Here is a 23,901-nt window from a genome sequence, read left to right on the forward strand (position 1 = left end):
AGAGAGAGGCAAGCATGATGGGGAAGTTTGTAATCAATCTTAATGGCTCTTTACTGCTCCAAGGTTCATTATGAATATCAGGCAACCACGATGAGCTATCTTTCACCCTCATATCGATTGCTATGCAAATTTACATACATTTCAAGCAGCCTTGCCTCTGCAAAGAGCAGAACTGGATTGTATAATAAAACAGTTTGTTGACAACAAAACATAACGACACTTGTGAGAACACTTTCTGCTCATTATTACCCCGTACTCGTGGATTTGGAACAGCAGGCGAGCGCATTCAGACACGTGTACATATGCGCCTTTCTGTTTAGCATCGCCTCAGCATGGAGAGGTGCCATCACACTGTTGAGTGTGTGTCAGTCGGTGAGTGTCCCTGTCATGTATGGCTGTGAGTACACACACCGTGTGTGCAGTGTGCCGTGAAAATTTGAGATGGCAGCACTGCAACAAATTCATACCTACGGGCCTTTTCAGCACTCTCTCAGTACCGCCAGCGCCCTGATCCATCTCACTTTAACTCAAGTATAGAGATGGGCCGGAGTGGACGACATATTTTTACTCTAATACAATCTGGAGTTATTTTTGCCTGTTTTGACAGATAGTGGCATTTGCTGCCAGACAGAGGCTTGATTGCAGAGCTCACTACCCGTGTGATAGTGTGCCTATGATTAACGCCTATATGAAATTCAATCATTCGTCAATAATGAATTCACTCTTTCATTGTTCATGGCTCATGAGGGCAGCAGATTTGCTCAAGTGAGGCAGTATACATCTATTGTTTTGTTTTTTTAAACACCAACAACTTGCTGGAAACTTGTTCCATTATGTCTGGTTTCGACACAGTGTAGTATCCATTGCATTTCTTTATGAAAATGTAGAGTTAATAAAGTTTAGTACAGTGTACTTAAGGGGATAGTTTGGACAAAAAGAAAAAAAAAGAGTTTGTCATCATTTACTCGTTTCAGACCTGTATGGCTTTTATACTTCAGGAAAACAAAACGGAATATTTAGAAATATTGGGGTCCGTTTTTTTTCTCTCTTTGGGCCCAGGTGACGTTAAATGACTTTAAAAGAGTTGAAACATTCTTCAAAATATAGTTTTTTTTCTGTTCCACAGTTCAAAAGAGTCATATGTCTTGTACAATAAGTTGATTCAAAACTGTTTAAGAATATAAAAAGCCTTGTCATGTCACTGACCAATCGCTTCTTGTTGTTTATCAGGTCTAAGTATCCGCGGGGCTCAGGAGGAGGACCCACCCGATCCACAACTGATGCGTCTTGACAACATGCTTCTGGCAGAGGGAGTGTCAGGACCGGAGAAGGGCGGAGGATCGGCGGCGGCGGCAGCGGCAGCGGCAGCAGCCGGCAGTCCCACTGACAACTCCATCGAGCACTCTGACTACAGGGCCAAACTCTCCCAGATAAGACAGATATACCATACAGAGCTGGAGAAATATGAGCAGGTGAATGACAGTATACACTACAGTACAGGAAGTGTTTGTGTTTGTGTTGATTCGTACAAGAACACTCAAATTGATTTTAATGACAAATTCAAATTATGTAGCATTTTATTTATTTTGCACCAAATCCTTTTCCAACTTTGTAATCACTGAAATTGCATATCTAGTTATGTTATGAAGCCCAAACACATTGTACTGTACAGAGCCAAGAACACTACAAAAGAACTTTGTATCTGCAGTCACATATTTGCATTGGTCCTATGATTGTGAATCATTCCAGCTTGTTTTTCTGTCTGAATAGATGTTTTTCACTAATGCCTTATGATAGGTTTAAAGGGAGACCTGGAGGCCTTCATCTGAAGGTGTCACAGGTCTAAACCTGAGCAAGCGTTTGCGTTTTACAGTCCTGTCTATCATGATAACGACTGAGAGCAAATGTGATTTATTGTGGTATTCAGGCATAAGGACATCTTCGACTTACCTGACCCCTGAACAGCGGTAGTCTAGACGTCCTCTTATAAATATTGAGCAGACGCTTTTAGTTACAGTGTGGAGAGCAGCCTCTGATTGCACAGTGCATTTGAGAGTGTCGCTATATTCCGGACTTGCTACTTCATTGAAGTCATTTATTGATTCTTTAATGGAGCTGACATTAATTTTTGATTCAGCGCTTTAGTTATTTTCCGCATAATCAAGGACGAGTTGAACCAGGGCCTTTCATTTATTATTATTATTTATTTTATTTTTTTATTTTTTTGATATGCTGTACAGTTGAAGTGCTTGGTGTTTTAAAGAGATGCCTTGAACAATAATAAGTAATAGATGCATGTCTATTTGCCCCTGGGTCAGTGACATCATGATCTTTTTTAATGATTGAAATGTGAGATCTGTACATTCATGTATTCATGTTTTCTTGACGGTTACACAGTGTGACAGAAACCAACATGAATACATGTACACAACTTGTGTTTTAAACTAGATTTTACAATGGTTTTTCCTCTTGTTCACTCTTATTTGTAGTTGACCCCCTACTGTTTATGCTGTAAATACACCATGAACAATAAAGAATGGTCAGAAGAACACTTTTATTTGTAAATAACAATCCTTATAATATGATATGGAAGTTGTTTAGCTGATGGCTTAGCCAGCCATTGGGCTAAATTAGTCTGATTAACTTGCAAGCGTTTATGTGGAGCATGTGGAATAGGTGGCTGAACCCAGGGTAAATGCATCCTTCTTAAGGGTGTTCCCCTTTTAATTATCTAAATGTAAATACTTAACATTTTACTCCGAGTAATGAGCTGAAGTATGCACTACCTAAATTAGTTATTCTAATTAATCATGCATGAACCTCTGCTTTAACGAAAAGCTGTTTAATTCTTTGGGCTCTGGGCAGGTGCCAAATTGCAAATCGGCATTTGCATTCATAGATGACTTCACCTATTAAGTCGTTCAAGTCCTGCGCAGCACTACAAACTGTGTGGATGGTGTTTTTCCCATGCTTTCAAGAGTGGGGCTTTGAACTGAATCAAAAATTGCTGATTGCTGCTCCAGAGAGCTTCAAATGAATGCAGTTGAACTGATGTGCTTCTTCTGCAGAATAACGTCAAAGAGGATTTCTGTCACTGTGCCGAGAGTATATAACAGTTTTAAAAAGAGGGTCAATCTCTAGGATGGTTTTGGAGTTTAAGTGAAGATGCGATGCCGGAATTGTATATACAGAAATTATTTATTACATGTAGCTGTTAAGTCTAAAGACTTAGTAGTAGAAGTAATTTATTTTTGTGTAATGCACTTTCACACCTACATTCTCAGCTCAAAATTTTCTTTCTCCACAGGCATGTAACGAGTTCACTACCCACGTTATGAATCTGTTGAGGGAGCAGTCTCGCACACGGCCCATCTCGCCGAAAGAGATCGAGCGCATGGTCAACATCATCCATCGCAAATTCAGCTCCATCCAAATGCAGCTTAAACAGAGCACCTGTGAAGCAGTCATGATCTTGAGGTCCCGCTTCCTCGATGCCAGGTTAGTATCAGTGTGAGATCTGTCCATATAAATTACAATATGTCTATATACAAATGAGTTGTTATCAGTTGTATTTGAAATAATTAATATTCTGCTATATGCAAGAAAGTAATGATTACAGAATATGATTTCAAGTTAACCATCAAATATATTGGCTCCAAAAGATGTGGTCACATTTACCATTTATGGATCAAGTCTATTCATAATAGGACTCTGCTCAATGGGATGTTTCGTGTGAGGGTGAAAATGTTCCCCAAACATATTTCTCTAGTGTTCAAGTTGGTCACATACATTTGCCATGTTTGCTGTACACATATTTTTTAAAACGAGGACAAATTAGTCATTATTCTACTAAAGTTTGTTTTACAGTAATGGCTTCGTAAAGTGAAGTTAGTCTTGGAAAAATATCAAGTCTCATTTGTCTGCAGAAGCCACTTGGTTTGATATTTTATCTATACAGTTGAGTTCAGATGATTTTAAGTGTGTTCAAATACTTTTTGGTGCCATTTGTTACTTGAATTGGGACCTGTTTTAGCTACATTTTCAAGTTCATTTGACCTTTAGTCTACAGAGTCAGGATTTAGGCTTAGCCACTGATGGCATGGCGCCTGTTATTAGTTGACCACAATAATGCATTCATTATTATTCAGCCATTAGTCATTAAGATGTGTTGCCAAGACTAGAGTTTTAGAGCCTAGAGGCCACCCACGGAACACAGACTACGTTTACATGCAGCCAATAACCCGTTCAAAACCGGGATAATAGTAATAACCTGGTCGCGCACGGCCATGTAAACACAGGCAAAAACCCGGATATGCTCATATCCCGGTTTTTAAAAACCGGGATATTATACCTGGGGTACCCCTTTTCTAACCCGAATATTTGGTCTTGTAAACGTGTTTCGGCATATCCCCATCAAAATGTGTGTTCTGCGCATGTTCTATTCGCAAGGAATCTTGGTCTTTTGAGTCTTTGGATACAGGAAGAAGAATCGGAAATGACGCATAATGCGTATTACGTCCAGACGCTAACCGTGCATCGCCGTTTACATCGGGATATTGGCGACTGATTACACATTCCATGTATACAGGAGTAACTCTCTCTGCTCACGCATGTAAACGGGTTATCCCGAATGTTTCAGAAAACCAAATAGTGACCTTAACCCGACCATAACCTGAATTTTAACAGCTTGTAAACGTAGTCAATGTCATACTAAGCACCTGAAAGCAGTTAAGAGTTTTATAGAGTGGAAAAGAAGTCAATTGTGCTTGGTGGGTAGGAGGCCATCAGCAGGTGGCCCAGATTACTGTAATCACAAACAGTTGGAAGAGGAGATTTGGAGAGTTGTAGAGGGGAGAGAAATGATGCAGTGAACATGAGAAAAGAGCAGATGAGGTCTTGAGGAGAACACTCAAGTGAAGCGGAAGCACAATCGTTTGGCTGGCCACTCGTGTGAAAGGCATTAAACAAGGCGAGAGAAAGAAGCCAGCGCTTAACTGTGGCTGGGTGGGCAGCAGTGAGTGGCCGTAAGTGCAACTCCATCAGGCCCTGCCCCAGTACTTGAGGAACAGTGTTCAGCTGGCCATGGACTGATTTCCCTAATGTCCCAAGATACAGCTCTGACTGGGAATGCTTGAGCACCTCTAAACGTCCCCATCAGAGCAAAAGAAAGTGCAATAGAGGGAGAAAGAGAGAGGGAAAGCTCGCAGATCTAAACACTGAACATTTCACGCTTCACTTAGAGCTCAGACGATAACGTAACATCACCCATTTGTGTGTCTACATATGTATTCTGATAATAGCCTTCCCGACTTCATTTCTTGCCAGCAGCTTCATTATGAGTTTGGCCATCACACATGGTTTTATTTGAGTTTCTCTAATTGCCTTCCTTCTCTTGTTTTTTCCCTACTTGGCAGACGGAAACGGCGGAATTTCAGCAAGCAGGCGACCGAGATCCTGAACGAGTATTTTTACTCACATCTTAGTAACCCTTACCCCAGCGAAGAGGCCAAAGAGGAGCTGGCTAAGAAGTGCAGCATAACAGTATCCCAGGTGAGACCACACCACCCATCCATGTTCCACACGTCCCGTTTGTTGGATAGTCTGAAAAGAATGACTGACAACAGGTCAAAGTCTTGCCAGGGTTTAATTAGGTAAATCCAATGCCATCCCTACTCTGTCCCATTTAAAATGGTTAAAGCTAGTCTAATTTCAGCTGGTCTAACTCTGGGATCTTCAACCCTGCTCCTGGACTCACACTGTCCTTCAGAGTTTATTTCCAACCGGCTCCAAGACACCTGCTTCAAATTTTCAAATGATCCTTAAGACCTTGATTAAATGGTTTGGGTCTGTTTGAATAAGGTTGGAGATAAACTCATCAGGACAGGGGTCACCAGAAGCAGAGGTCTAGCTGGTTTAGGTGGTTGGCCAGTTGGTCCCCTAGCCTGATCAGCTTAAAACACTCAAAAACCCTCTAAAACCAGACAACAAACAAACCCGAGAGGCTTTAAGACCATCAAACCATCTTAGACTGATTTAGGCTATTGTTTTCAGCAGCGTACTATAATCTAGGCTAACAGTGTCTAATTGGCTGTGATATGTCACACAAAGGCCCTGTCTAAAATGGCACATCTAATGGACTTGAGGTGTACATGAACTTCTCTTGTATGATGTTTAGCTTGTCATTCTAGGTTCCCATGCACCCCATTTGAAGCCACTATGCATCCTCAAATGTTACCCAGTAGTCCATGTGGCAAAGTATAGACTCTGAAGAGGATTGCGAGTGCTGAGGGTGCCATTTGGGACAGGGCCAAGCTTGATCACAGTGATCACAGATCTCTCCAGTGCACTGTCTCTCATTGTCCTCTTCTTTCCTCTCGTCACTGTCTAGCATGCATACCTGTTTGCTCTAACACATCAGTCTGATACTTCCACTGAGCTGAGTCTCAAGCAGGGCCTGAAGACAGAGTGTACCCTGTTGTGGATGGATGCCACAGTTTGTGGTGATCTGTGTCAGTCATTGTGTTTTAGAGTAAATGTGTTCTCGCATGTTGAGTGTATGTGTGTCGGTGAGAAAGAAGAGGGACTTTAGTCAAACAGTATGATCCATTATCCCAAGGAATATAAAAAAAAAAGTATCACAGTGTTTTCCCACTCTAATAACTCAATTCAGAATCCACCTGAAGGCAAGTATACCCACCCATACCCATCTCCCCACAGACAAAACTTTTCTTTTCTTTTCGTTTTCAAGTGGTCACAGAGGTTGTTAAGGAAAATGTGTACTGTTAACCTATTGGTCTTAGAGCATATCTGCATACTCTGTGATGTAATAAATGTGTTTTCTCTGTGGGGAGGGGCTTATGGAGGGTTGTTCAGAGTCAGATCCTGTAAAAGCCATTCTTTTTTGCCTTCAGGGGGTGGGAACCACCATCACAGTGGCACAGGTATGTCATGACTTCTCCTGCTCCACATTTCTTGTGCCATTTGTTTTTCTTTGTTGCTTTTCCTTTAATCTGTCACCAGTTTGTGTGTGTCACTTGTACCTTAGAAGATGTTAAAACATACTCTACACTCTGTTCCCCAAAAGTCTACCTTTCCTGCACTTAGTGACTACAAATCTGCACACTTAATCAAGTGTCAAATGGGAATTATATATTTAGAGTGCTTAGTAATCAAACCAAGTATCAGACAGTATTTATGTTGTAAGACTTCTGCTGTAATATACATATTAACACCCCCTCCACTCTTCCCTAGAGAATTTCACTCAATTGTCAAATCGCTAAAAGTATGTGTCCCTTTTGATTGTGTTATGTCTTGTCATTGAACATTTTGACATGCCTGTGATAGATATTTACCCCACATTGTATGTAATCAGTGTGTTCTGTATGTTCAAAAAATATTTATTTTCTTGGCAATATCTTTCATTAAATTCATTTGTATGTTGCAATGTTTTGTTTTGTAAGGAATTGGTTGCAACAGGGTTAAAAATAGATGCAGTGTTTTTTATATTAATATTAAAATTTAAATAGTAAATATTAATTTATTCCAGTTTTATTTAGTTACATTTCTATGGTATCCATTTGTGGTGTTTTTTTTTTTTTTTTCTCACTCTTATTGTAACGGTTTCTAGGCTATGCAGATCCCAGTGATTGTCTGCATTGTCATTTTTCCTGTATCTGAAACGTGAAGTGATATGTGTTGTTGATGGTATTGTTGATGAAATTTGGTCGCCTTTATCAAGCACCACTTCATGAATCAACCTCATTATCTGAGCACAATCTCTGTACATGTGTGATGCTTTGGCTTCTAAAGGCAGCACACAAGGTCACATGATGCTTTTTTTTTTTGGGGGGGGGGGGGGTCATAACCACTATGAATTTAAGCATTTCTAGAGGAGTTATTGTGCACCCTTCAAATGAGTGGGCACAATGTGTTGGGCCCATCACCCTGTTGAATGCAGTTATTCTGCTTCAATCTTCCTGCGGTTCAAACGAGCGACACTTATCAATATTTCAGCTCATTATACATGTAGCAGAGCTCTGCCTCAGGTTAATGTGTTAACTATTAATGCAGACCACTTCATTATTGATAATATCAGCAGCCCTGGCCACTGCAACCGCCCATGACAGGGATTGTGTGTGTGTGATGAAGCCAGAAGTCTGAGTCTTCATTTAAGCTCCACTCTCAGCAAGAGAAGCAGTATAAATCGGGAGGTATTGAGACCTGGTAAGATCATCCATCCCATTTCAGTGACACTAGCAGCGTATTGACCCAAGCTTGGGGAGGGAGTAGTGGTGAATTATTTACTACACCCACACAGAGGTTCCTCTCCATTGGTTTAAATCAAACAAACCAGGTGTTGGGTTCCAGCATAGAACTCTAATGGGTCTCTAGTCTGTTCTCACATAAATATATAACCCGAATGCATGAGATAGATTTGTTTTAAAATATTAGAATTTAACTTAACTTTATCAACTTAAATTGATGTAGGGTGTAACCAACATGCAGGAAGTCATTTAGTTTGTCATATGACAATACAACAAAATGATAAAACATGAAATATATCACAGAATGGGGCCCTGTACCCCAAAATTTAAGATGAGTTTAGAAAACCCTAATATATATATATATATATATATATATATATATATATATATATATATAATATATATATATATATATATATATATATATATATATATATATATATATATATATATATATATATATATATATTTGCATGCGTCTGTGTGTGTGTGTGTGTTAGTACAGGTGTAAACCCCAGAATACTTATTAGAATTATATAATATTCAAACATTTATGATATTTGTTTAAAAGAAAGTTTTTGTTTCGTTAATATATGAAAATTAGGGATAGGAACAGCTAAGTTTAAAGTATTTAATCTTTAGAGGGAGGTTAGCTATGTGTGTCTCTTTTCTATGGCCTTAAACTGCTTCATAAGCAGGTTAAGTAAAAAGGATGACGGCTAGTGCTTTCATTGCTTCCAATTAAACCTTGCTTGTTAGTTTAACCTCTAGGTAAACCCATCAAACAATTGATGTTAAGGCAAAAGCCTGCCAACGGTGGTGGCTTCAGCTGAATGGTCATTAATTTTAATTGCCTAGATATTAAAGATTTAGAAGCGCATAGGCAAGGTGGGGGTAGAAATGATCTGATGTCATGTAAATTCAGCCGCTGTAGCGTAGTGTGGTTCGGGCTGCTGGAGATATTAAAATGGAAGCAGAGAGGTGGAAATTAAATAAAGCATCATTAAGGGGCTGAGGCTCTCTGGTCCTCCAGTCCAGCTAGATCCGGAATACGGCAGGAGAGATCGCCACGGCGACAGGCCACTGTAATTTATAGGGCTATTAAGAAACAACCCTTAATCTCTTTATTATTCCACAATTATGCAGTGCTATCATTTGCACATCTACCACCCCCCATGTGACCCAGATCTTATTTTTTTCCTGGCTGCTGTTTTTAGTTCCTGGCATTATTTTTAATTATTAATGTATTGTGTTAAGGCGGTGCGACTGCTTTTAGGTGTACTATCTGAGTTGTGGTTATTATGTTTATTATTTGTCTTAAGGCAGGAACACAAAAGTGAAAAGAACATTATTTATATTATAAAACATCCATGTAACTTTTAAAGGTAGGTAGTGAAATTCAAATCTAAAGATAGTGTTATGTTAAAACTGTTTTTTAGAATGTGTCCATTTTTAAACAGGGCCAGGGACCAAAACACAATTTTTTAGCAAGATCTCTGTTAGCCTTACAGGGAAATATACAACCTTCACATTTGGCACTAGCTACTTGATCCCATAAGCACAACACTGATAAAATTTTGACACAAGAAGAGCAGCCCCTTGTGTGTTGGTTTTGTCTAGAGACAAACAGGGAGCATGTCATGCCTCCATCCACAATAACGCACAAGCCCTGTCTGATAATCGCTTAATTAGTCTGCATGCCCAGCGGATATTATTGTGGGAGGCTGGGGACTGTGGACTTGATGGACCTAAACATGACATCTTGAAACAATCACTCTGCTCAGTGCACAGTGCCTTGTCTGCATTGACGTCTGACACCCCCTCCTCTTTTTTTCCTCTCTTTCCTTTTCTTTCCATCTCTCGCTCAGGTATCCAACTGGTTCGGCAACAAGAGGATCCGCTACAAAAAAAACATTGGCAAGTTCCAGGAGGAGGCCAACCTGTATGCCGCTAAGACAGCCGTGACTGCAGCGCACGCAGTAGCTGCCGCCGTACAGAATAGTCAGACCAACTCACCCACCACACCCAACTCCGGTAAGCTTGCACTGATCCCGGACGAGCCCCCCAAAACCAACCAGCCATCCCCTATCCCAGCTTGGTCCCTTCTGAACCTCTGCTCCCTCTGGCATGCCGGTTGGCTGCCGTGACAGTGAGAGGTCCCAGACTGGGGGATGAGCCTCACTATCCTGCCTCTGAGGCTATACATGCTGAACGAGATGAACAGAGTCAAGCAGAAACTGTGTGAGCGGGTTGCACATGCTGAATATGTTTCTAGATTTGAGGGGTGGGAGGGTTTTGGTTGTTGTATGGGTAAAAGATATAATCCTCACCCACTGTCCTGCCTTCCTATCCATAAATATGTGAACATGTTAAGCTGCTGTGAATTGATGGAAATCTCTTGTTCAGAGCATGTTACACTCTTGAAGAAATGTGTAGTATGAAATAATTATGAATAATTGATGAATTTTCGACCTTAAATTGACGCTCTTCCGACATAATAAGCAGAAGATTTGACTGTGATAAAGACATGGCTTAGACCCTGAGGAGTTGTGGGTAAGCAATTTTTTAAGGGGTCCCCTTTTTCTTGCACCCAGGATTCCAGATGAAAGATGAAGAATTTCAGCTGGACTCTGCAGAGAACAAAAACACTCTATTAACCAACATGTTCACTGGTACTGGAATTTTCCATAAGCTTCTTATTGTCCTTGTCATTAGCATATAATTCCCTTTATGAACTAGTCCAATAAAGTAGGAATAGGTGTGAACCCCTATGGAAAACTTAGACTTCCAACTCCATATACCATCTTTGTCCTTTTTTTTGTGGTGATTTCTCCCCTTGGTTTTGGCATTTTTGGTGACCCCCACGTGCCCTTCTAGAGATGTAATGCAACCTAGCCGTCACCCCCATCCCTATCCTTTCATTTCTTCCTTTTTTTTAATTTGCTCTCCTTTCTGTTGTTCGCTTTCCAAGCATCTCTTCTTAGTGTGGCGTGTGGTGCGCGTATGTCCTCACACATGTGTGAGTCTGTGATAGCCTCTATTTCACTTTCTCATCCTCTAGTTATTCAGCTCCTTACATCTTTCCTTTCTAGGTTCGTCAGGTTCTTTTAACCTCCCAAACTCGGGGGACTTGTTCATGAGCATGCAGAATCTGAATGGGGATTCTTACCAAGGGGCACAAGTCGGAGCCAATGTGCACTCACAGGTAGGCGCTATGCACAGGAACTGGGGCTGTGAACCAGAGCAGACCTGTCAGCTAGCCTACCATCCACATTAAAAACTCTACTCCCTCCCCCTCAACATATAGAAAGATTCAATTACCCCCTCAACAATTAGTTGAACTATAGTCATGGAAGATTAATGATTACTATAGTCTGGACATGGATGATTCATTCACATTTCCTAAATGGACCCCCAACTAAATTAACAAATCACCACCCATACGAGGCTTGTCTGACTAGAGACTCATTATTTACAGTATTATGTTAGTATGTTGATCCTGGAGCAGACCCCGTTTTGTAGTTGATGTTGTGAATGCATTTGGCTCTGACTTAAGCTCTTGGGTTGGTATTGGTTGTATGGTACTGTTCTTTCCTCCAAACCTCTATATCATTTTCTGTCCCCTTTTCATCATGATAATCCCAATTTTCCATGTTCACATAAGCTCATTTCATTCTCATGTTAAAAGACACCATTTGAAGGAGAGAGACAAAGAGTTAATGTGTACTGAACACTTCTCAGATTCTCAATATCTGCTCATTTGCTGATAATGTGTTCTTAGATACCGTAATCTCCTCCATCTGTTGTCATGTGTGAATATTATTGTGCTTTGTAGTAAATTCCAAATGAAAACTATTCCATTCCTTATTTCTATGTTTTTTTTGTTTAGAGCCTGGTATTAGAGTTATCATTGTCAGAAAGCAATAGAGAGGGAAAACGCATATATTATCCTAAATATTGCATTACACCACATACTATATGTATGCCTAACTTCATTCAGCTGCATATTCCGTTTTAGTATGATTAATTTAGTAAACCGCAAAGCCATCAGATGTTTTTATAAACACCATTACCTTTGTCTGTTGTCACCATACATCACTGCATTGATCTTTGTGTGTGTTTCTGTAATGCAGAATGTTGACAAGTTTGACTTCCTGTTGTGTCCTCTGCAGGTGGATACCCTGCGCCATGTTATCAGTCAGACGGCAGGATACAATGATGCCCTGGGGGGGAATCTCATGTATAGTCCACATAGCTTGAATGTAAGTACAAGTGCCACAGAAATAAGCAATAATAAACATACTACACCCATCCTAACATTATAGAGAGTCTATAAGTCTAGTCTATAACCCTATAAGCCTTTTTGAATGAAAATCGTTATATACTCTATTCTGTCTATATATAAGTCTATTCTGCTCACTGAGGCGAATTCATTTGATCAAAATATAGTCATATCGTGAAATATGTGATGCGATCTAGGGAAACCCAACACATGGTGAAATTTACCTTTTTAGGTTTTGATACCATATGAAAGCTGAGTTAAAGCCCTTTCCAAAACTATTCTGCATCATTACACAAACAGACTAACGTTACCCTGAAGAAGTTTTCCATTGTTTATCATGATGGGCGTAGTCTCTGAACTTTTGATCACCACTTGTATGTATGGATAGCACAAGTAGTTTAACCTGCAGTTTGAAAAGCGAACGCAGCACACGTGTGCATATAACAGACTGTCATCGGACTCCTCCTCTTCATCCGATCCTTCATCTCTGGATGAGAAAGAGTCCATTATAACATATTTTAGGGCACTGATATCACCACGATTGAGCAGACTGAGACGAGCAAGATCGTCTAAGTGAGCAGCTTCAGACTCCGTTGTTTTCTTGCGCTCCAACATCTCACGATATTAAAAACTAAATAAATTAAACTTGGCGTGACGTAGTTTACACAGGACTGGTGGGAAATGTGCATTGATACACCTTTATTATATATGTTAGATGATTTATTTTGATAGGTTAACTGTTTTTGTGGTGTAAAGAGAAAACACCCCCGCAGCCTGTTCTTAACATGAGAGAAAGACAGTCTTTTCTACTTGTTGCAATAAATTGCAATTATTCTGCACTAAACAAGGGAATTCTGCCAATATATTTTGAGTGATGATAGACAAAATGTTATAGATTATAATATAGTATAAACCATGACATTTTTTCAGGGTTCTCTGACAGATATACAGTTAAAAAAACTACATATTTAGACATTCTCACACTTTTGATCAATTTAATGGGTTCTTGTTGAATAAAATTATTTATTTTATTTATTTTTTTTGTTAAGAATGTGTTTTATTTAACTAAATGATATGCCATAGGCACATAAACACCAAAATTTTTGGTTGGCATTTACTAAGAAATGATGTTGTGAAAATCTGCAAAGTGCAAATACAGTTATTAGAACATAAATCAGAAGGACCTGAGTCAGACAGCAAGAAACCACCATAAATCCAAACTCCACGACAAACAGAGTGATGATTCAGAAGATGACAGGAGTATCTATCCTATAATATGCTTAGTGGAAAATGTTACTTTTTTTTTTTTTTTTTTTTTTTTTTTAAGAGGGAATAAATGCTTTGCTCAGTAAAAGTTCAAGCAGCTCAAGTCTTTGGGAGTGGTGTGAGGAAAATGAGATTCATAAATATATTAAGTCAGTTTGTTGCCTTTGTAAACAGTTCCTATTACAGTAACCTATAAAATGAAAAGACTTACTAGCACATAGTGCCTCTGTTTGCCTGTTTTGCAATGCTTCAAAGAATTTGCAATATCCTTATCAACTTTATGAAATATGAAAGTATGATTGCCTGCAGCCATCTGTAGGCATGAATTTTATCTTCCTTGATGAGGTTTGATATTATTATTTTTTTCAGTCATACACTGCATAATCTGAAACCATCATAGTAAAGATTTATTTATTTGATGGGGTGTGGGGGGGGGGGGTAAAAACAGACATACTGTATATCTTCCTTAAGCTAAACACAGGTTTAGATCTTATAACTGTTACCTTGTTTGTCAGAGAATTGTTTATAATTATAAACTTAGATGTATTAACCTTATCTAAAAAATAAAAAAAGGGCTGAATGACTCTGGTGATGAGCTGATAAAATAGGAACATGTAATTGTAGTTTATGAAAGACAATTGATCATTTTCTGCATTTGCAATATTATAAAATAATCCAGTAAAATGTGTTTTGAAGATTATTACATATCCATGATACAAAACAGCTTATTTATCACTCCAAATGGTCCTTGTACATTATCAAAAAAGACAAATGAGCTTTCCAAAAGCAAAACAAATCACTTTCTATTGGGAAACAGATGCAATCTGATGGAGGAATAATTTGCAGTGAGGTAATTAATAGAGCAGAGCTGTCATATGTGTACTTTCTGATGACTGTTAGAGCTCCATTTGCATGAATTAACTCTCACAAAGCACACAACAATAAATGTCAGAAGTCAAAACGTATGCCGTTTTTTTCACAGCAGTGGGGCCCAAACGTGTGGCTAATGCTGAGACTGGTGTGTGTGTGTGTGTGTGTGTTTGGAAGCCTTTGTGGCCTGTAGCTGTGCAGATGAAGTGTCAGTCTCTCGCAGGCTCAAACGCCACACTTTCACACTCTCTCACTCTGGTCCACTGCTCAAGTCAGAACTCACTCTATCATTACAACAAGTGTGTGTGTGTGGGTGGGTGTGTCAGGCTGAATGAGAGTGATCTATGTCATCAGGGTACAGCAGACTTCCTCATAATGCTCGAGTTTCAGCATCAGTCCAGACATTGTAGCTGGAAGAGACTAGCTCAGTCTATTTATTGACGTGTTCCAGGAACTCTAAATCAGCAAAATTCTAATTCCCCCACTGAACAGTCCCTTTTCACACACACATATGCACAGGCACAAACATCTCCCCATGATTTTGTATAAAACATAGACAGATTGTTTTGATAACCAAACATCTCATTAGCAAATCAGCATATGGCAGTACTTCTCAACTAGTTTTGCTTCAGGATCCAGATTTTACATGAAGTGACAATTCCATGAAATTCAATCAATTCCATTGATTGTACAAACAAAGTTTGTACTAAAATGTGACCCTGGACCATCTTAAGTCGCTGGGGTATATTTGTAGCAATAACAAAAAATACAATGTATGGGTCAAAATTATTGATTTTTCTTTTATGTGAAAAATCATTAGGGTAAGATCAGGTTCCATTAAGATATTTAGCAAAGTTCGTACTGTAAATATATAAAAACTTCATTTTTTTATTAGAAATATGCATTGCTAAGAACTCATTTGGACAACTTTAAAGGCGTTTTTCCTCATTCTTTAGATGTTTTTGCACCCTCAGATTCCGGATATTCAAATAGTTATATCTCGGCCAAATATTGTTCTATCCTAACAAACTATATATCAGTGGAAAGCTTATTTATATATAAATCTCGCTTTTTATTTATTTAATTTTTTTATTGACACTGAAGACTGGTTTTGTGGCCCAGGGTCACAAATGCCATTAAACATATTATTATTATTATTATTATTATTATTATTATTATTATTATTATTATTATTATTATTATTATTTAAGCCAATGATTTACAGTATTCATTATTATTATTATTACTATTATTATTATTATTATTATTATTATTATTATTATTATATTAATTTATTATATTAAAATCGTTAGTTTGTTTATGAAGCCAGTGATTAACTATTTTCATTATTTATTGAAATCTGATTAGACATTTATTTATTTATTCACTGATTGATTGATGCAAATGATTGACTGTTTATTATTATTATTACTTTATTATGTTAAGCAATAATTCACCATATTTATTTTGTATTTATTTTATTTGACTAATTATTGAGCCAGTGATCCACCACATTTTGTTTGTGGCTTTTGAGAACGAGGGTATTTCCTCAGGCTGGCACATGCCTAATTTGACAAACTTCTAAAAAAATATATAATTTCAAATTAAATATTGCAGTGTTTGATTGAATGCTATTCTTTTGATACCCAATATGTTTTAAATAATTAATAAGTTTTTTTTTTTTTTTTGTGGTTCATGACCCTTAACCATTCGTTGTGGTGATATGAAGAGTGAGCAGTAAACTATGGTGGGGGATTGAATGAGGAAAGATATCCAGCTAAAGCTATTCTCCAATGAGTGCCGGGAGCGCTCATGCGTCAGGGTGGAGGAAAGGCCTGCACCGTCACTTCCAATCAGCATCCTTCCAGCTTTCCGACTCCCCGGCCTTCCTCCCCTTGACTGACATCAAAATATGGAGCGACAAGCTGTCGGCCCACCGCTGAAATCTGATTAGACATTGATTTCAGCAATCGTTCCCATTGGCCACAACGTTTATGCGAATTTGTTTTCTGAGCGCGAGGGAAGCAGGGACCGAGAGTGGGAGGTTTAGCGTGGCAAGCCGATGTGGGTTTAGCATGGCAAGATGTCCATCGGCATGTCAGACAGTAGATCAGAGGAGACACTCTCTCTTATTAATTTCTTAATGCATTAATATGCACATCCATGCAAGCTTCACTCCCATGTACACACCAGAATTAGGGCACACACTTAAGCATGTGCAAGCAGACAAATAAACACCTGTACTTCCTGCCACACATGCTTCTGTGATTTTTTGAAAACTAAGAAAGATTATCTGTATTATTTTACATAGCAAAATTCTTTAATGCTATATTAAATATGAACAGATAAATATTAATCTGATAATATTAATAAATATTATGATTATTATTATTATTATTATTATTATTATTATTATTATTATTATTATTATTATTAACAAATATGCAATGTATTCCTGCGATTAATATATTATGCTGATGTGAAGCTTAGTAATTATTGGTGCTCAGTTATTAATAATACTATTCATAATATTAATATTGAAAGGTTTTTGGTGCTTTATATATATATATATATATATTTTTTTTTTTTTTTTTTTTTTTTTTCAGGACTCTTTGAGTACAAAGTTAATTAAGTATCAGTTAAATATTTATTTATGTATTTATTTAACTTTTTTATGATTCTCTGTAACATTATACGTGTCTTTACTGTAATTATTATTATTATTATTATTTAGTTTCCATAAAAATGTTAAGCACCAAAAAGTGTTTTCAACATTCATTGAATTATGGCGCATAAACTCAAAATAAAGAGCATGAGAGACTTATCACTCTTTCTCTCTCTCTCTCTCTCTCTCTCTCTCTCTTTCTCTCTCTCTCTCTCTCTCTCTCAAAAAAAACAACAACATCATAATAATAAAAAATAAAAACTTAATTATTCAAAATGTTTGCCCACCAGTGTTTGTATATATACAAGTGTATTTCTTTTTTTCCACTGAAAACTTCTTACATTTTTTTTTCCTGCTGTGTTTTCAGGGTAATGGGGGATGGCAGGCTGCTACGACTCCATCCTCTGTGATCTCCCCTGCAGAAGGCGCTGGTAGTGTGCACTCTGATACCTCGAACTGATCTCCTCATTGACATGGATCCTTCCCAAGCTGTGGACAACCAATCACAGAATTACAAATCCACAGACTGACCAATCAGAGACACAGAATAAACTCTTAACGCTCATCCAGAAACATCATCATGGAATCATCCACAGTACCCTTCCACAGCGTTTTGGAAGCTGGATATTTCCTAGCCGTAACATCAGTCCACTGCAGTTTTTACTAACAATCTCTCCTCCGATCATATTAAACAATTATGTTTTGTTTCTTTTATCATTTGAAGTGTGCAAACTCAAAATGTATGTTTAAAAATTAGTGTTTTTTTTTTTTTTCTTTTTTCTTGAGTTTATTACTGGTCATAACCCTCTCCATTGTGCTAACTAACTGTCAGCAAAGCTTTAGGAATACATCTGGTACTGTACTTGCAAAGTATATTCATATGATGCTAACCGATGCATTTAACAGGGCTAAATGCTACAGAAGGCAGCTTGGGGGATTAATTGCTGATATTGTTTTAGTTTTATTAATATCTCACCTAGCAATGACTAAAACAAGACCACCTATAGCAGGCAATCCACTCCATTTTGGGGGGTGATTTTTTGAAATACCTGGCAATTAATGTCTTTAAAAAAAAAAAAAAAAAACACACAAAACGTAATCAATATTCAGTCCACTACAATTATTGAAGGTAAGTGTAGAAAATGGGAAAAGGAAATATGGGTCATCTTGTTGGACGCTCTTCTGGCAATTTTCCATTCAAAAACTTTCTTGCATATGACATAGTTTGAGAGTATTCATACATCTCACAAATAAATACTCCGCTTTATTACCTCATTGAAAAACATAGAAAACCAATAGATTTAAAACATTTCTTTAGCTTATAGCGCTCTCACTGACTACCTCTCAACAAAAATCACCAACACCACCGTTTTTGTCTTTTACTGTCTGTCATTCTTTTTTGTGTCTTTTTAAAATACATTTTATACTTTTGTTAGATTTGGTTCCATCTTGTATGAAATTTGCTCTCTCTGACTCTCTCTTGCGCTTTATGTAATCTAATGTATATTTTAACCTTCTAAGAAAACTTAGTTGCTTTGCTGCAACTTTTAAAAAGGAAAAAAAAACAATATTAATAATATGAATAAAACAGAGAGTATGGCGAGTACAGTGGCTGGTGGAGGGGAATTTTGTGCTGGAACAGGGAGGGGGAAATACGATCATAAAATTAACAGCAAACAGTTAAACTGTTGTAAATACTGAAGAACATTTTGAATGTTGCTCATCTTGTTACTAATTCATGCAAAAAAGACATAAAAAAAATTATAAACAAAAACCCATGATGAAAAAAGAAGAAAGAAAGAAAACCTGTAATGTATAGAGGTTTCAGTATTCAGAATTGTACATTACAAAACCCTGTATGACAGGGTTCTAACTTTCCTTCTCTTTTTTTTTTTTTTTTTGTATCGTATGTGATTCTGAAACTGAAAAAAAAAAAAAAACAGTCATACAAAATTTATTTGTGGCAGTGGTTCTAATGTATTAAAGATGTTTCGTTTTTCTTTCTAACCAGACTACACCCTGGACTGAAAAGTCTTCCTTGTGGTAGTTATGTGTAATTTCGATGAATAAAATGTTTTCCTTTCATTGACAGTCTGTTTTGATATTGCCTTAGGTACACTTGAGGATATTATAATACTAATAAAAATATTTTTTAATGAATGTAAATGGATTAAACATGACATTTAATTAGTTTTAGCAAAGGCATAGTTGTATTATTATGAGAACAACTGCTATATGCATATACATGTGTATCCAGAGTCTTGTTCTTTTGCATGAATACCTCTTCATGCCAATTTCAACAAAGTGAGAGATTTATTCTCCTCCAGCGTGCATGTATCAAATCAAGCACACACGCCGAACTAAACACAACACCCTATTTTGCTAACGCATAAGTGCTTGTGTCACATTACTTAGACAATCATACGCCAATATCTTAAATGCATTAGTACACGTCTATGCAAACCACACATGCGCATGACAGAGCCTCTAAGAAGAATTGACAGTCCCCTCATAGAACGCATGGTTTTCCCCGCAGGCTTGTTCTCTGTCAAAGAGAAAGAGAGGGATTTTAGCGTAGTGAGGGCTGCTGGGGCCAAATGAATTATTTGGTTTGATAGGGATCCATGGAACAGCTTGTGAGAAGCTACTCCATGTGGCATGGCGACGTGTGACAAGATTGCATTAATAGCACTAATTGTTGCCCGAGCCCTTTGACAAATGCAGCTAAATTAATAGCTTTCTTTAATTGGCCTGTTTGTGAATTCGCCTAAATCCCTGATTCTGTTTTATTTTTAGTTTTATTTTTTAGTTTTTGTTTTCATAAATAAACATGATGTGATCTTTAGACAATGAGTCCAGCTTAAGCTTCTTATAAGAGTCTGGCGCTGTAGAGAACTGATAAAGGCAAGCTCTATTCAAAACACAAGGAGAAATTCTCAGAAATGGAACATATGCACAACAATTTAAAAATAATAAATAATAGCAAGAGTTCAGTGTGATAGTGCTGAGGCCTAGAAGTTGGTATGCATTTTATAGTTTATGCAGCCAATGAACTGTACAATTCTGCTAACAACAATCAATAGAAAAAATGCATGAACATCTATTCTAAACAACATTTTTGTAGATGGGTAAACCATTTTATGTCTAAAGGATAATTTTTTCTTGACTATGCAACACTTCCAGTGATAACTTCTACAATAACTTCTAGTTATTTTAAGCTGGTATCTGTTAACATGTTTTTAATTTATAATCATAATCATATATTGCTGTTCTTCTTCAAGTTATTTACTTATAGTGGCTAATGATTCGTAAATTGAGAACGCATGAGAATAAAGATTATTATGGCATTTTAAGGCTGTCAGTTGATTAAAACAATTAATCATCTCATTAATTATATTAACGTGAATTATATCGAACCTGCTGCAATATATTTTTTTCTTTCCAAGTGTGCAATTTGAATAATAAAAATCTTTTCATACTACAGTAAGTCTATAGTGCTCCTCTTCTGAAAGGTTTTTCACTTATTTCATACCTGTTGAGTTACCATTCAAAATTAATTGGACTGATAGACTGGATTTGCTTGTGTTTTGGTGTTTTTATTCCAGACTAAAATAGAAGAATGAATGCCATACCCACCTTTAACAATGTAAAACATGTTTAACTAATCTTAAACAGTAACACTGATTGCCATAGTATAATTACTTTGAACGACAATTGAAAAAAAAAAATTCTGTATGGTGTGTGTCAAACTAAATTGTGGGTGGTTAGCAAGTAACCTACTGTAACTGCACACTAAAGTAGAGAAAGTGTTGAGAAAATTCAGCCCTGAGAGTCTGGATTGGTTTAGAACTAAATGGAGTAAAATTGCTATAATAAAATGCAACGATAAAACATGCATGCCAGATAATAGAGCAAATTGTGCACTGCATATACTGACTTTGCCCAGACAAATCCTAGTATTAGCTGACAAAAGATAAGACCATTACCAAGCTCTAGGTAAGGTCATGCACTACAGTTAAAGTGTCACTTTTAACCAAAAGTAGTGCTTTCTTAGACCAGCTAGTATATGCACCAGGAGTTTCATAGCACTTTCTTTTCTGACTAATGACCTGATTGACTTTGCAAGCAGAGAAAGAACTAATGGTTGAGAGGGAAGAATGTATTAGATGTCTAATGCCTGGAAGACATGGGACTAATCATTATGCCAGGAGAAATTGCATCCTCTTTTTGATCATTTTACCACCTAAATTACCATAATTTTTTTTTCTGATCTTCTATGTACGTTTCAATAGCTTGCCAAACCATCTGCAAAATATCAGTCCCAGATTCAAGACATCATCATCTTTCTTTATTGTTGTCTTTTTTGTTTCCTTTTTTTGTTTGTTTTTTACTTGGATGGCCGAGACAGAGGAACAGCGATAAACAGTTTGACCTTCAGATCATGTTGCAGGTAAACCTATTTAGCATTGCCTCAGTCAACTGCTCCCGGTGGTCAGTGCCCCTAGTAATTAAAGGGGCAGCGCAAATCATATACAGACCTTGAATAATGAAAGCCAATTTAAACAATTCCCCCTCTGATCCTACTAGAATGATTTAGCTGCCAATGTGAGACTTCAAAAGCCTCATTTGTTGCAATATTGTTTTTGTTTATTAATGTAATGTGGGCACTGAGAGGGGTTTGACTGCTAAGAGAGGGGTTGTGTGTCTTTTTGCACTCATTTCAAGGAACTGACTGAAAGCTAATTGTTATGAAAGTCTTTTTCTGCCTTAAAAGACAAAAAATAAAAAGTAATCATGAATTCCAATTCCAAATCCAATCTTTAAATTCATATTTTGAAATTTCTAATTTGTTGTGTACTTTTGGATTCATAATTTATGATGTGACTTTATAACAAACATTGTGACTCTAAATCTAGAATGGAAATTGTGTTAATCATTTCTCTCCTACTGTGTAGTATATTTTAGTGAAATGACTTCTTGAACTAGAAAAAATATATATATGTATTGGTGAGACTTCATTTAGTTCATTGGAAATTCAATGGATCTATTGCCCTTAGCCGTTCTAAAATCACTGTAAACCACAGCTTCACAGGGCTTATTGCTTTTATGAAATGTTTACTACATGTACAGTACATGACAAGGTTTCATAAAATAAACAAACAGGAACAAAAATGTAAATTATTTTTGATAAAAAAATCATTCTTCCGTCAAGCAATGTAGTTTTCATCAGAATGTTTATCAGACACAACAAAAACCCACTGATTTAGAGGCTCAGTGATATTCATGGAATACGGAGTATTTTACAAAGTACTACTTATGAAATACATATTAATACTCATGTTATACAAAGTAAATTTTGCATTAATGCAGTCTGAACCAGGGAAACATTACAGTGCCACTTACGGAGAGTGTTTATCTTCACCCTTGTTGCAATTTTGAGAACCGTGATGAAAGTTGTCCTGTCTGAAATATGCTGTCAAAAAAGTTAAGATGTTATTAAAAAGGCTGCCAAGTCAAAGACATCAGTTTTTGTTCCTGCCCAGATTCAGCCAAGATTCACACTTCATGACAACTGAATGTGAGACTTCATTTTGTAAGAAACCCGAGTTGTCAGTATCCAATATGCACTGTCTGTGCATCTATCTTCCTAACCATCTTCCGTCTCTCTTCCAAATACTCGGCTGCAAAGGTGAAGACTTAATTGAACCTGGTTCGGAGGTGACTGCAGAAGCCGGCCACACTTGCAGCAATTAACTGAAATGTCAGGCGCTTATAATTCGAGTTATTCTGTCTGTCTGTGGTGGAAAGGGCTTCCTCCATGGGTCATTGGCTACCAATTTAAAATGGAAATTGACATCCATTTATTCCCATTTTCGCTGCAGACTCCTCCAAAATGAACTGTGCCTTTTAACCCAAGCAAGGAGAGGGAAAATCAGCTCTCAATAGCCTTTTTTTATTTATTTAACTTTGTGCTATTCTGAATAATGGGTAATGCAGAAGAACATCATAATCGTCTGGTCCTCCATAACTGGCTAAATGTGTTTAAATCAGCAGAGAAATCAACTAAGAGACCTTTAATGTAAGGGAAGTAACATTTGTTAAAAACAATGTCTATTAGGATTGTCTCTAAGGTTCATTAAAAACAACATTTTCCCCCTGTAACATTTTGCACGAAAAGCATGCATCATTAAATATGGAAATCCAGAATTTTATTAGCAATCTGCTACATCTGAGCTGACGCCAATGAAATTAAAAGAAGATATCATTTATTAAGCTAGAGTTCATATTCTGTTAAATATGAAATGTAATTTTCTCCTCGTATTGATTAATTGCATGCTGGTGCATTGTTCAAAGACCCATGTAACATTTCAGCGAAAGGACATTGTTTATTCATTAAAATTTTAAACCATCCTTTTTTGCTTAATGCTCTTCAGCTAGAAATGAAATGGTTGTGATTTAAAACTATGAATTAATAAATACATTTGCAAGTGTAAAAAAGAAAAAGCAAACCTCCTATTTTTCATTAGAGGGCTTTAATATTTCACTTACTCCAC

At 37.2% G+C, this 23,901-nt stretch overlaps 1 protein-coding gene across 5 annotated transcripts in view; it reads left to right on the forward strand.

Moving 5' to 3' along the window:
* The window catches only part of LOC128018487 (pre-B-cell leukemia transcription factor 3-like), an 80,363-nt gene extending 60,925 nt beyond the window's left edge, over positions 1-19,438 (forward strand). The window contains exons 3-11 of one of the 5 annotated variants that reach the window (XM_052604023.1): positions 1,231-1,472; positions 3,308-3,498; positions 5,415-5,550; positions 6,912-6,941; positions 10,133-10,298; positions 10,859-10,936; positions 11,357-11,469; positions 12,437-12,526; positions 17,715-19,438. In XM_052604023.1, the coding sequence (XP_052459983.1) occupies positions 1,231-1,472; positions 3,308-3,498; positions 5,415-5,550; positions 6,912-6,941; positions 10,133-10,298; positions 10,859-10,936; positions 11,357-11,469; positions 12,437-12,526; positions 17,715-17,807 (1,139 nt within the window). In that variant the 3' untranslated portion in view covers positions 17,808-19,438. The remainder of the gene's footprint in view (positions 1-1,230; positions 1,473-3,307; positions 3,499-5,414; positions 5,551-6,911; positions 6,942-10,132; positions 10,299-10,858; positions 10,937-11,356; positions 11,470-12,436; positions 12,527-17,714) is intronic. The other 4 variants (XM_052604026.1, XM_052604025.1, XM_052604027.1 and 1 more) reach the window with 4 other exon arrangements.
* Positions 19,439-23,901: the final 4,463 nt, after the last annotated feature.

The sequence above is a fragment of the Carassius gibelio genome, chromosome A8, assembly GCF_023724105.1.
Source record: "Carassius gibelio isolate Cgi1373 ecotype wild population from Czech Republic chromosome A8, carGib1.2-hapl.c, whole genome shotgun sequence".
NCBI classification, from domain to species: Eukaryota; Metazoa; Chordata; class Actinopteri; order Cypriniformes; family Cyprinidae; genus Carassius; species Carassius gibelio.